The sequence below is a fragment of the Aythya marila genome, assembly GCF_965140915.1.
Source record: "Aythya marila genome assembly, chromosome: 1".
Lineage (NCBI taxonomy): Eukaryota > Metazoa > Chordata > Aves > Anseriformes > Anatidae > Aythya > Aythya marila.
Genome location: NC_139042.1, coordinates 169,698,162 through 169,711,864, shown reverse-complemented (window position 1 = coordinate 169,711,864; position 13,703 = coordinate 169,698,162). Strand labels below are relative to the sequence as shown.

General features: G+C 42.5%; 1 protein-coding gene across 2 annotated transcripts in view; it reads left to right on the top strand.

Moving 5' to 3' along the window:
- The window catches only part of FRS2 (fibroblast growth factor receptor substrate 2), a 51,365-nt gene that overhangs the window by 22,320 nt on the left and 15,342 nt on the right, over window positions 1-13,703 (top strand). For both annotated transcript variants that reach the window (XM_082777993.1, XM_082777994.1), the window contains exons 2-3: window positions 10,232-10,338; window positions 12,801-12,892. In XM_082777993.1, coding sequence (XP_082634119.1) covers window positions 12,827-12,892 — 66 coding nt within the window. In that variant the 5' untranslated portion in view covers window positions 10,232-10,338; window positions 12,801-12,826. The remainder of the gene's footprint in view (window positions 1-10,231; window positions 10,339-12,800; window positions 12,893-13,703) is intronic.

The following is a 13,703-nucleotide window of genomic DNA, read 5'->3' as shown; positions in this document are numbered from 1 at the left end:
CAGGTAATGATGGTTCAGGAAATCAGCCGTGCTAGATGTACGTGTGCTCATTCTCATTGCAAATGCAAAGAGAGAAAAATAACCTCCTTGCTTTTTGACAGAGGTAGTTCAGTGGTAACAAGATTATGGATCTAACGAAGATCACGGATCTCTCTGCTCATCAGCTACCAGTGAAGTCTACATAGCCTGGCTTTTCTGGAGAATGTCAATAGCTGTTGGTGATCTTCCCCTTGCACACCCTAAGCGGGGGTCAGAGGGGAGGGAGGTGGAGTTAAATGGCTGTTCGAGTTCTTCCTTAAAGGGGGAAGGAAAAATGTATGAGAAGGACGTGAGGAGGCGAGTGAACTGCACTGAGAAACTCAGCAGTTTTTCAAGTGTGGTGAAAGGAATTTTCTGCAGCAGAGGGAGCAGCGATAAATCCAGGTGACAAACGATTTTTAAAAGAACCCAGATTTAGTGACACATTGTAAGGATGGGACTTCAAGTTTTCCAAGAAACAACAACAGCAACAGAGCTGTACAAGCAAGATTTTTGGGTAATGCCAGGTTACTTTTATCCACGTGCTAGCAAATTTTTGATAAGCAGAAACCAATGAATGGATAAGGAAAGACACAAGTCAATACATACCAAAACAATATTTTTATTATTTATTTTTTTTTTATAAAAGACAGTGGCATGGTCTTAGTTTTGATAATGTGTTACTGTCTCTGCTTTTAATTTTGGTAAGGCCAACCTTGCAGGCTTTTAAATGTTATTTTAATTAATGTATGAGAAGACTATGGGCAAAACATGTCAAAAACATAAAAGCAAAACTTAACCTTCCCTGAAAGGTTGGAATGAACGCTATTTCAGAGATCAGAATAACGCAAAATATACATTCGGTGCCACTTAGTTAGCAGATTTGGCACTTTGCTGGCTTTGAAGAATTGGCAGGAGCTGTGGGCCTCAAGTTTTAGAAGGCATTTGTGGTTAAATATTAGAGAGCTGACTCACTATTTCAACAGTTTGAAGCCAGGCATCCTTTTCAAGAATTAAGCTCGAGTCTCCCTTCTTCCTAGGGCCCATTACTTGACTTAATTGTTGTACCCTTTTGCTTTATTTCCCCATCTCCTTGCCTTTCTCCTTGATCCTGGATGCAAAAAGCTTTCCTGTAGCAGCGCTGCTTAAAACTTCAGTCCCATTTCTGCTCTTTTGTTGTTGCATAAAAATGATACTTTCGCATATGTTGTTTCTCAGAGGGCCTTTTTTCAAGATACTTGGAGTTTCCAAGACTGAAACAATTTTGCGCAGCTTGCTTGTTTAACCTAATGCAGTGGTTTGGAGTTTGATGTTTTGGTTGTTTCTTTTAAAAGGGATGTAGTTATTTTGGCAGACATTCACAGAAAACAGCGTGGTGTTGTGGATCTGGAGAAACTGTTTTGTTAAGCAAGTTAAAAAAATACATTTGCATGTGTGTAAGTTGTTTTAAAAATGATACCGAGTAAAATTTAAGTCTTGTTTCTCTGGAGGTTAAGAACGAGGGGATAATTTTTTTGGAGAAAATGTAAATAAGATGACAAGGAACATTGGCTCATCTCAGAAGGATTAACGGGGATGGTGGCGTAAATGGCTTGGGTATTTGTTTTCAAGGTACCTTTTCATTAAAGACCTAGAGGTTTTTTTTTTTTTTTTTTTTTTTTTTTTTTTTTTTAATATGATAACCTGAAGATTTTAAACAACATTTAATGTTGTTTACCTATAGAATATAGGTGTACCTATAGAATAGAGTAGTTGTATTGATGTAGTGTCTAGATGAAATGAGGGGCTGTCTTTGATATCGCCAAAAGATGGGGTGGAAGGTGCCTTCAGGGGAATGTGGCTCTCCAAGCGCTGTGCTAGAAGTAAGTGGAGGGAGATGTAGGATCAACGTCACGGAAGGGACACTGAAATGTCCCTTCCTTAGCAGGACACCGCTACCTGCTGCAGGTCTCTGCTCTTCTGACCCAGCCCTTCGGGTTGCTGTTCCGTCTTCGTTTTGACATAGTGGAGGTGGTGAACATCAGGGCTCCTCTGTTGGAAAGAGCACGTATTTTTAAGGGATTACTGAGAAATGGTGTTCTGAGAAATGTTTAACTGACTTACCTGAAGTTGAGCATTTTGCTGAAACTATCGCTTTTAAGAAGAACCACAGAGTTTATTTTGTTCTAATACCAACATGCAATTTCCAAATTTTACGTAACAGCTCTTCAAGATAGTTGGCAGGTCATTGTCAAGGCAGACTGTTTGGGAACATTTCGTTTTGTTTTTTTTTTTTTTTTTTTTTTTAAATTGCTTTTCTTGTATATGTTTTCTTGCTTCTTTTTATTTTAAATGGGTTTGGGTCATTGTTTTACGATAATTAGTTTGAATCCAGATACACCAAAAACCTCCCCCAAACCTATGCAGCAAAACAGAAACATCACTTGGGATGTGATGGTCTGAAAGCCACCTGTGCAAATCTGGGAAGGGAAGGGAAGGGAAGGGAAGGGAAGGGAAGGGAAGGGAAGGGAAGGGAAGGGAAGGGGCCGGGTCTCTTCTGCTGGAGCTGCCTGGAGAGGGATGCTGCTGCCAGGAGGGCTCGGAGGGCGGCGCGCAGAAGCTGTGGGCTGGTGTGCCGAAGCTTGCGTGTGGTTGAGATAATTTTGTTTTCACAGGAGCCAGGAGGCTGGCAGTTTAGCTTGGGTTTTGCCAATTTTTTATTTTTTTTTAATCTTGGAAAGGGCTAGTGAGAGAAAAGGAGTGTACGTTTAATACTGGATTTAATCATAAGCCTGACAGCATGCTCATTTAATAAAAATCTTGGGGTAAAGCTCCACCTGTTAGCATAAATAAAGTTGTAAATTGGATTCAGCAGCTTCACCTCTGCCGTTCATTGTCTGTTTTCTGTAATTGCAGCCAGTGGCGCCAAACTATTTCTCAGCACATGTAGTTTCTTCTTGGATCTCCTTTTATTGTAGTTTTTAGCTCTGTGATGGTCTGCTAGCACTGCTGCTTTTTTCTTCCTGCCACTACTTCTGTTAGGGAGCACTGCTGCCTTTCAGCCTTATGGCACTGACGTGGCTTCAGTCTTAATTTTCTTAACCATCGCTGCCAAGTGGAAGAAGGGCGAGGATTGTGTCTGACCTTAACACAAGCTCTCCAAAATGTGTTCACAGCGTGGGGCTGAGGCGTTGGTACGTCAGGCCAGGATCTGAAAGAGGAGTTGATGCGAAGGACAGCAGCATGTGTGGGGAGGTGAGGAGGCAAGGGAGGTTTCCTCCAGTCCTGCTGAGCACACGTATCCCTTCGAAGCACTCTGTTTCCATGGGAGAATATTCCAGCTCTGGCACCTCTTACATCTGCTCTGTCTTCAGGCATTAAAGCGAATTAGTCAGTCTTTGCTGATGTACAGAAATCTTCTATTTTTTCCCCAAATAATTACAAAGGGAATAGGACCATGGGGAGAACAAGCCTCTCGGAGCTGCCCACAGCCAGTAATTACTAGTTCAGGGCGAACGCTTGATTTTGATGCTGCATCTCTTCTGTGCATGTGAGGTCTGGTACGTGGGAGTCCCATGTTCCAGAAACCGAAGTTTTGTTTTCCAATTGAAAGCACTTGGCTTCGTGGTAGCCAATATAGGCTAGCCAAAACAAACAGAAGGTCATAGTATGGGCTATTTTAAGTCTTAAGTAGGATACCAGGCTTCTGAAATCATATAGAATTTGCCACCGTGGATTACATCACGACTCTGAAGACGCAGGGCTCGCCACATCAGATAAATCAGATACCCATGTAATCTGTCGTGCTGCCCAGCTGGGAGATGGGCAGCGTTCAGTCGTCAGCAGAACTGCAGTAGACCGATGGCAGTGCCACTTCAGCCACCAAGGAGTCAAATGGTGATAAAACAATTGTTGTCTTACTCAGCAGCAGGTTGCCTGCATGGTAAGTTGGTTTCTCTCTTTGTTAGTCTGCCTGCTGTCTCCAGCGCTGTCGCCTTTGATGAAAAATTTGCTTTGTGCAGAAAAATTAAAACAGTTCTGCTGCAGCGATGTCTCAGCGAGCACAGGATGTGCTGAGTTACTTAGAAATTGTCTGAGTAAACCCTGAAAAGGTTTGTACTTTCAGCTTGTGCTTAATCTCCGGGTGACAGTATCCCGGTGGAACTGGTCGATGCTTTAGGATAACCATCAGCACCAACATTGCTCTGAAGCTCTGAGCTGGGCAAATTGCCTATCCTAATGTGTCCGTAGGGACTTGACTGTGTTTTCCTCAGGTATTTGCAGTTGTGAGAGCAGAAAAGAAGAGGAAGATGCGCTGGAATGAGCTCCGGGGAGGGGCAGGTTGCTTGCTGCATGGCTCATCCCAGGGCAAGCAGAAGAACAGAAGTTGGGTGGTGGTGCTGGCTTTCCAAGGAGCTGAGCATGTAAGCTTCAGGTTCTGTCAGAAAACATTTGGGCAAGTAAAGGTAGTGCTACTTCTGCCATTATTTGGGAGTGCTTTAAATAGGATTTAATCCACAGCTTGTGCATTATCTTTTGAAGCATGTTTTTCCTCCTTGACATAAGCCAGTCCTCGGTATTCTTCACGAAGGAGCTTGGGAAAGAGGCTGCTTCAAATTTCATTCTGTGCTCACTGCTTGTGTGTTTGCATGGCAAAAATTCACTGTTCACAGGCTAAATGCCAGATGTAATTAAACACCAAGCAATACTGGACGTGGTATGCAAGGGTGGAAACTGCGAAGCACAAAGGATGTCAAATCTGAAATTAAATGAATTCATATTTAGGATCACTCTGTAAAAAGATTTGAAAGGAAAAATAAGACAGGAAACATGAGGGATGGGGAGAAAGATGGAAAATGACTTGCAGAGAGCGGTCCGTGTCCTTAAACGTTTGACACTGATTTTGTTTCCATATACTCGAGGTCATGGAAAAGATTAAAAATCTAACTTTTTTCAAGAGAAATCAGCGTTAAGACGGTGTGTTTTTTGCGTGAAGCCAGTTACCAAACTGTACCAAAATGGGGTTGCTTGTCTGGAATGTCCCCAGGTCCTGGGGAAAGAGCTCAGCCTCAGGTGGAGGCACCGATTTAACAGCATTCAGGTCAGCAACCTAAAACAAAGGGTGAATCTGGTGGGGTGTTTAAAAACAAGTAATAAAAGTATTTTCTCCATCCTCCCTAGGCTTTTCTTTGCACTATCTGCAGTACAGAATTTCCTTTTTTACTTTTTTCTCCCACTTGAACTAGATACTTTTAAAATTAAAAACTAAAAAGTCTAGAACAGGGAAATGCTAGAAATGTAATGGGTCTGTTCTGCACGGTGTGGTTGTAAGTGTTAGGTATCTTAATAGCTGGAGAAGTACAATGGTCAATTTTTAAGGATTTTTATGAGAGGGGACAATATTAACATGCTTGGAGGAAGGGAGAAGGGGGAGTTTTCCTTAATCCTGAGCAATTTGCACGTATTTTTGCATAGGTACGAATAATTTGTTGCCATCAGTTCTGTCAATTCCTGAACTTGAAGGCAGCAGCAGAAAGAGCCCCTCTGGGCTTGGGCCAGCTCTCTGCAGAGAGCAAATTCTACCTGTAAGCTGCAAATTCACCAGGCTTCGTTTCTGTCTTCGTGGAGACTTGATGGGGTTTCAGAAAGAAAAGCATTCAGTTGCATCCCACTTGCTGCTTTAGTTTCAGGCTGCTTCCTCCTACCTGGGGGAAAGCGAAGAGGGGTGAGAGGAGGACCTTCGGCTCTTCCCTACCGCTTGTTCTGCTTCACACAGGTTATTTTCTTGGCAAGGTCACGGTTTCCGTGAAGGGCACGGTTTTGGGAAGTCTTCAGGCGAACTTCTGTATTTCTGGTGTGTGGTCTGGTGCCAGTCGTTCTTGCAACGAGAGCGCTTTGTGATGAAAAATGCCTGGCACTGATCACCATAGGACAGAAAGTCAGGCGTAAGTTAAAAAATCCCTTTCTTATCTTCTACGTGGCAAATGTAAGTCAAAGCATGGGAGAATTTGAGCTTGTGGGGTCTGTTCTTTCGGGATTCTTAAGAACTTCAAGGGAAAACAGTAGCCACATTTCTAAACTTTTTTGCTCCCATAAACTCTGGTTTCAGCAAAATACTTACTTCTAAGTTACCGTGTTCTTTTCTTGAGATGTGTCCGATAATACTAAATAATTTCACCTTTTAAAAACCAAAAAGAGCCCCAAATGGCAGGAGGTTCATCTCCTGTTTGGTCACTGTTACGATTATTTGGCAGGTAAATTTAAATAGAGAAAAGCTTGTGAACAAAATGCTGCAGCTAAAAGAAAAAGAAAAAGAAAACTGAATTTGAAAATATCTGACATTTTTTATAATAAATGTTTGTCATTCAACTGTCCCCCAAAAAATAGCTTGAATTTATTTCCCAGAAGTCAGCTATGAAATTGAAACCTTCCTCGGCTTGGTGCAGAAGACAGCCCGTACGTTTCATGTTCCCTCTGCTCCCCTCCCACTGTTGAGCCTCTCAAAAAACTTCAGGGTTTATGCTGAGGCTGTCAAGTACAACTAATATCCCATTTTTTTTTTCTTTTTGTTTACTCGATTGATCCGAGCATTAATTACAGAGTTAAGAAAGAAGCAGGTGTTGAAAACCATTCATATAAATTGTATTTTTAAGAGCGTGGTAATGAAACTTCAGATTGAATGTAGCCTTTCTGTTTGTTCTTGACAGCAAACAGCTGTGAGAAGCCTGGGGTTCCGCAGCTCTGAAGCGTTCGAGTGTCATGATGCTGGTGCAGCTGGAAAAAATCTTAGACTTAATTTCTGAGCTGTCTGAATTGTCATGATTTTAGCGGTGGTGCTGGCCAGCTTGTTTCAAGTGGAGTTAAACCATGGCTAACACTTGACAGTGGTTGCGGGACACATTTGGGGAAATGTTTTAGGAATCAGCAGAGTTTGGGCTATAATGCTATCCTGCATTGTTATTGAGGAAAAAACACATGTGAAGCCAGGCATGGCAGCATCATCAATTCATGTGCTGTTTCATGTTTTACAAATAATTAAGGATTTGAAAAATATTATTCTACTTAGCACGCTAAAGAGAATTTGTGACAGAAATTAACCAAAAAGGTGAAGTGCCCCTGATGGCGATCCATTCATCTCTGAATGAGTTTGCAGTTCCCATATGCCTGCTAAACTTGCAGTACTTCTGTTTGCTTTTGTCATAACACCAACACTGATGTTAAATGTAGAGAGTTTGATAATATATATTTTGTTTTTACTCTGCCTTTTTAAGCAAGCATTTGAAATCCGAGTAAGAAATACACGTAGAAGCACAGGGGTGTTCTGTGTTGTAGTTGCTGGGATTCAAAATAAAACAATCAATAAATAAAATTGTACAGTCCAAATGAGAAACAGTCTTTGAAAACAATGGATACTGATGCTTTAAGATATAAGAAGTAGGCACTGGCTTCCCAGTTGGGTGATGGGGAACGCGATGGGGCTGAGAGCGAGACGCAGAGGGCCTGGCAGCGTGGCAGCTCGGGGCTTTGGGAGGCCGCTTGGAAGAAAACACACCCAAGAGATGGGTTTCCAGCCTTTGCTTCTCCCTGCCTCTTCTGAAGTGCACTGTGCTTCGGGGTTTTTACTCGGCTGACTTTAGTGGGGCTCCCAGTCCGCCTGAGCACGAGGAGGGAGGTTGCTGCTCATCCACGGGGCTTTCAGGTCACAAGGGGAACGCACGCGTTGTTCAGACCCTTCCCGGCCCAGGACAGGCTGCTGAAACGCCAACGTTATTCAAATTTTCAGGGTTTCTGACTGACTGCTTATTCTATGAAGGAAAAGATGTGCCTTACCGTACTAATCCAATTAATAAGTCATACCGGATTTGTGGCAGTTCCTAATTTTCCCTCCTGTTCGTAAATGTAAATAAGCGCAGGTCTTGCTTTGTCTTCCCTGGCATTTTTGCCTCATGATGCGCTGATGGATGTGCTGGGAAGAAGCCCAAAATCCTCTCCTGCCCCTTCTCCGTCCTTGCATGACTGCACCCCGTGGCTGCTGATGCTTCGTGAAGGGGAAATTACAGCTCCCAAGCCTGACATTGTAGACATAACTGAGAAGATTAACTTTTATGGTTGTGACCGAAAATGCCTACTTCTCCTCGCGTGTGGAAGTTCGCGTAAATATTTTGCAATCTGGGAAGATTTAAGAAAATCCCAAATTGAGTAAATAACTCTTAAGCAAAACCCAGCTCGTAATTGAAAACAACTTGCTGGAGAGTTCTGGTATTGCTTTACATTTAAAAGAAGGTAGGTGCTCTAAGTCTGTGTGCTTTCATTTACCCATTAAAAGCTGCATTTGGGCCATTCAAGAATTCCTGTGTAACCAAAGCAGGGTAGGCTACTGTACGTAGTCAAACCATGGGAAGCCTTTAAAACTCTGCTAGTAAAATACCAGGGTAAATATCACCGCAGACACCTGCATTAGTGTGATTTGCATGTGATTTTTTGTTTGTTTTCTATATAATTCTTACGACTACCTACAAGATTTGACAGATAACACAGTCCACCAGAGATAGTGGGTAATTTTTTTTTGTTTGCTTTCTTTGTTTTCTCTCCCTTCCTGAAAGTTCGAGCGGGTTAATTTGTTAAACTAAGTGAAGTATTAGTGAAAGGGCTGGGTTTTCTGAGCACTGGCAGAGGTCATCCCGTTGTCATCCTGTCCCCAGCTGGCTCAGATACCTGCTGATCCCTCTGCTGAGCTGGTTTGATGTGCTAAAGTCAACAAAAATCTGACCTCACCTACAAATCTGTGTGTACTCGAACAGGTTGGGTAGGGCCATCACAGACACAGAGCCTGTGTGTGTTGCACGGGGATTGATCTTGAATACACAATTGCATACAGTTTTGGCTAAGACCAAGAAGGCTTGTGGCTAAAGGGCAAATAAATTATATGAAGGGTACGTGACTGGCTGCAAGTTCCTGATCCTAAATACCATTTGGGCACAGGAGAGAACCCGTGTGGTGTATATGCAAATCTCTGTGTCCGTAGAGCACCCCAGAAAGGTCCTTCCGCGCCTTTGTGGAATCTACGCCTTAGTTTCAATTTAAATACAAGTTGTAGACTATTTCTTTTTTAATGTTGTGTGACCGATGTACTTAAAAATTTATGCTCAGTCCTTGTCATCCTTTTCCGCCAGCTGAGAAGAGCTTTTTTGTGTCAGGCTGAAGTAATCGGTCTAGTATCCTGCTTCTTACAGTAGTCAGTAGGAAATAGATAGGGAAGGGAATAACAATAACCAGTGTTTTATGGTCGTTCCTTAATGCCCTTCCCAGAATCTGCACCTCAGAGACTCTCTGAGCCCAATGGGACATCCTTGAGTTTAAAAGCTCGTTACGGAGATATTTATTGATTTTTCTTCCTTGGGTCTGTCCAATTACTTTCTGAACCTGTACAATTTTGGAGCTCATTCCCATAAGTTACCGTGTTACTGTGATGCCAGGACCAGGGGTGAGCTTGGGACTACGTTACATTTGATGCTGTGCAAAAAAAGAAAGGTGCTTTAGCTTCTGAAAATGCTTTTCATTGAACTGTAAGGCAGAGGTTGCAGTGGTTTGCACAGACACCCTGAAAGGCTGGTAAGAAAGTGGCTAAATAACTTGTTTTTTTGAGAATTTAGCCCTTCTCGTTGGCTGAAGAAGCAGTGTCAAAGAAAACACGAAGAGTTTTTCAGCAGTTTTCCAAACAGAGGATGGAGGCTGCCAGCCGCCAGCCTGGTGGCAGCAGCCGTGGAGCTTTCAGGGGTAAATGCGAGAGGGCAGCAGCCGGTACGAGGGTAACCCAGGCAAAAAGTAAAAGTGAAAGCAAGCAATTTATGGTGAATGCCGTGGAGCAAGAGCCATGAGGGATGCAAAGAAAGGGCGATGTGTTATAGGTGGCATATGTGTGTGGTCAGTAGGATGAGCAAGAGGGACTTAAGCGGATGAAATTGTGAGTCTGCCTCTGTTTGTTTGTTTCGGCACGTGCTGAGGGTAACGGGAGATAACATTGCCAGGTAGGCCATGGAAATGCTCGGGGAGCTCGAAGAGATGAGGCTGGGTCTGAGGTTCCCTGTAAGAGGCAGCCTAACCGTGGAGACCTCACTTGAAGTAATGACGCCAAAATAAAAGGGCCACGTGTATTTCTGATGGTTTACTAGCTGGTGTCTTGAAAACAAGAAAACATACAAACAAACAAATATTTTTTTATGTACTTTTCTAGTTCTAGGTCAAATGCTTAGTTCTGTGACAAGACAGCATGACACTTTGAAGTATGACAGAACCCCTGATGCCGCAACAGAGGCTGGGAATATTAATGGCCAAATCTAGGTGAGTGATGTGAACGTTGTCGGCTCCCTGCTTGTTTCGTTTCTTCCTCATTGCCTTAGTTCCCATCTCAGCTTTGAAGAAGCACGATGGTTCTCGGTATTCCAAAATATTAATATTAAAATATTGGATATGAAATAACAAGTGTCTACGATTAATGTTGATTACATCCCTTTTCTTTGTCTTTCTTGAGACATAGTAGCTTCTTCACGTACTACATCTTTTTATTTGCCACTCTATATACTTCTCCCAAACTACTTTGCAGTTAATTTTTTTATTGTCTATTCAGTTTACTATTGATTTACCTTTATGGTGAGTGCAAAGGATGTCACATTACTGTCACAGTGTGCTGCTATTTAGTTCTATTTCCACTTTCTCATAAGGTTTTGAGGAAATTGAAGACTGGGCTTTATTAAGTGGGAGCATCTGTGCTTGAAGGCTAGTAAATGCTTCTGTTTGGCAATTTAGTGCTGTAGAGACCAGAACTTGAAAACCTTTGCTGCAAATTTATATTGCATTCGTTGTTAATCTGCACTGCAGCTGTTTCACACGTTGCTCCTTTTAGCAGTGTAATCTCAGAATAAATTGGGCGTTGTCAATTGAGTGACAAGACCAACATCTGAACATCTACGTAGTGAGGCAAAGTGGGGTGCCAGGGTAGGAAACTAGTTCCAGAAGATGTTCTGTATCTTCCTTTCTGAACAGAACGGGCAGAAGGCTTAAGCAAAGAAGTGAGTAGTTAGTCTAATAACAAGATACCTGTATGGAGACTGTTGGAAGCAGTCTGTAATTGAGAGGTTGATTGGACTGATTAAGAAAATTGAAGGCTTCTCTTCACTGTGCAAGAACAACCAACCAGTTGTGTGTAGCACAGCTTCTTTCTGTTGTAGTAGAAGCAAACAATAACCTAGTTCGCTGTTGGGTTGGGAAAAAAGCTCTGGCAAATGAATGCGCGTTTTTACACTATGGCCAGGAATGACATCAGAGAATCCATTGAGTTTTGACAACGTCGGGCTGTCTGCCTCTTTGTTACTGGATTAATCTAAGCCACGTTGTCAGCCTTTCTGTTAAGTTCTTCATTTCGTCTCTGCAGGGCTTTGGTGGCCACTGACAGACGTCTGCAGTCTCTAGGGTAGCAATATCGCTTTTGCGTGGCCTGTCTGGTCCAGCATAGTTAGCTGAACTTCACGGTATGCCTTGCACCTTATTTTTCAGCAGGCTGAAGTGCTAAGTGGATAGTACTGTTGCACACTAACACAAATGCCTGGCTAGAAAGTGAGGCCCAGTTTTCCGAAGATGCAGTCTGATTTTCCCATTCTGTCAGAAGAAGTTCTGCCCTGCTTCTTCTTGGCTCCAAATGCCATACCTGTTGTTGCTCACTAGCTCTCTTCTAAGATTTTGACCCACTTTTCATTTGTGTAGTGGAAATTTGAGTTCTTATCCAATATACAGCTTGTGTAAATGGGTAAGTTTCCTTTTATCTGACCTTCTTAAGAGTTTAAGATTGATCTGTAGTGAGGTGATAGGAGAAGAAAGTTGTGAGGCTTGGTTCTGTAACACTTTTATCTTATTGCTCTGTGAAAGCTTTACCATACATACATTATTTTTTTCAGTTAAAATACCAAGAATATAAAATATTTCTTTTCTTAATTTAGCCATGGAGTTAGTTGAGTTATTATGTTGTTTTTAACAAGTAAGTAAGCTGCATAACATAATTTAATCCAAAGGTAACATAATACGAATTTTAAAAGTTAGTTTCAAAATATTTGTGTTGATCATGGAGCTTTGTTTCCCTTGCCTTTGGTTAGTTGTATGTCCTTTGCTACATGGGAAGTGCTTCTTACTGTGAGCACAGAAGCTGAGCAGAGGGCTGCCTCCAGGCCCCGCGTGCCTCCACCCTCTATTGAACGTGGGCGCTGGAGCTGCCCAAAGCAGGGCAGCTTTTCAGGATTGCCCTGCGGGCTCTTTGTGTTGCCTCTGCCTGGTAACCTGCAGCCCTGGGCTGGGACGGGAGTCAGCCAGGGCTGTGCTCAGCAGCAGGCTGGAGAGTGCTCGTTTAGGTGGAACTGGGATGCAGGTAGTGCCTTCCATAAAGACCTTGGTTTAGGAGAGAGAATTGCAACCAATGCATTTGTTCTTTTCCTTTCTTTTTTATATTTCCCTCAAATGCTACTACGGGAATTAAGGTGAGAGGCTCAATCAAGTTCAGTGGGTCTGTTTGGTAGTGACATCGAGTGGAATTGTTGGTAGGTCTTCCAGGGCTTTGTGCAGTCACTTCTCAATGCCAAATTTAACACAGCTCTTAGATATTATTTTTTATTATTTCTGACTGCAAAATTTATCATGAAAATTTGTAATCCAGGCAGAAATTTGAATTGTGTTGTTGTGTTGATGATGCTCTATTTTTACTTCAACTAAGTGATCACCGTGTTTGGTTGTGGTTTGCTTTTTTCTTTTTAATTTAGAGATCACATGGTCTTCTAAAGAAGTCATGGGTAGCTGTTGTAGCTGTCCAGATAAAGAAACTGTCCCAGATAACCATCGAAACAAGTTTAAGGTAAGCACCTGGTGTGGTATGCCGTGAATTATTTTGTTGTTTTCTTGCGGGGTAAGTCTGTGATGGAAAATACTTAAACGAAAATAGGGAGAGAATTACCCAACGGTTAAACCATTACAGACCTGCAGGTGTCTGGCTGCAGGTTTCTCTTTTTTTTTTTCCCTTTGAGACTCCTTTCTTACTGGCAGTGACAGGAATTCTTTAGGCTGGGTTTTGTCATGACAGTTTCGATCTTCAGGTGGGAGAAGCAGCCCCATGATTTTGGTCTGTCCCAGTTTCAGCTGGGGGCCCAATTAAATGCTGTTACCTCTGGGAGGTTTGGGACCGTATGAGGGGGTCACAGGCATAATGGAAGAGCTGCTGGAGAGCTGTGGCTATGAACCTGGAGGTGGGGTCAGCAATGGAAGGCGTTAGGACCGCTGATTTTAGTTGAAGATCACTGTTGATTATATCATTTTGGAGAACTTTTTTTCCTTCACTTGAATAAACTTCATTTCTATACGTGCTTCTGTCCCTTATACCCCTGGAATTTATAAGCTTGTGAACACTTGTTCCTGTGCTTAACGTGAAGCTGCTGAAGTCAGTGCCTTTAAGTAAACATACCTTTGCGTAGTCGCACAGCTCAGCTCTGCTTCTGTGCTCCAAACTGTCTCCGTGAGCTGGCAAAGGAATGCAACGCTTCCATAGTGAAAAATGATTCATGCACTGCCTGAGGGCAACCCTGAAATGAGCTTGAAAACCATGGGAAATTCTGGAAATATTTAATATTATCAGTACAAAGAGCTGAAGGATAAAATATTTTTGTGTTCTT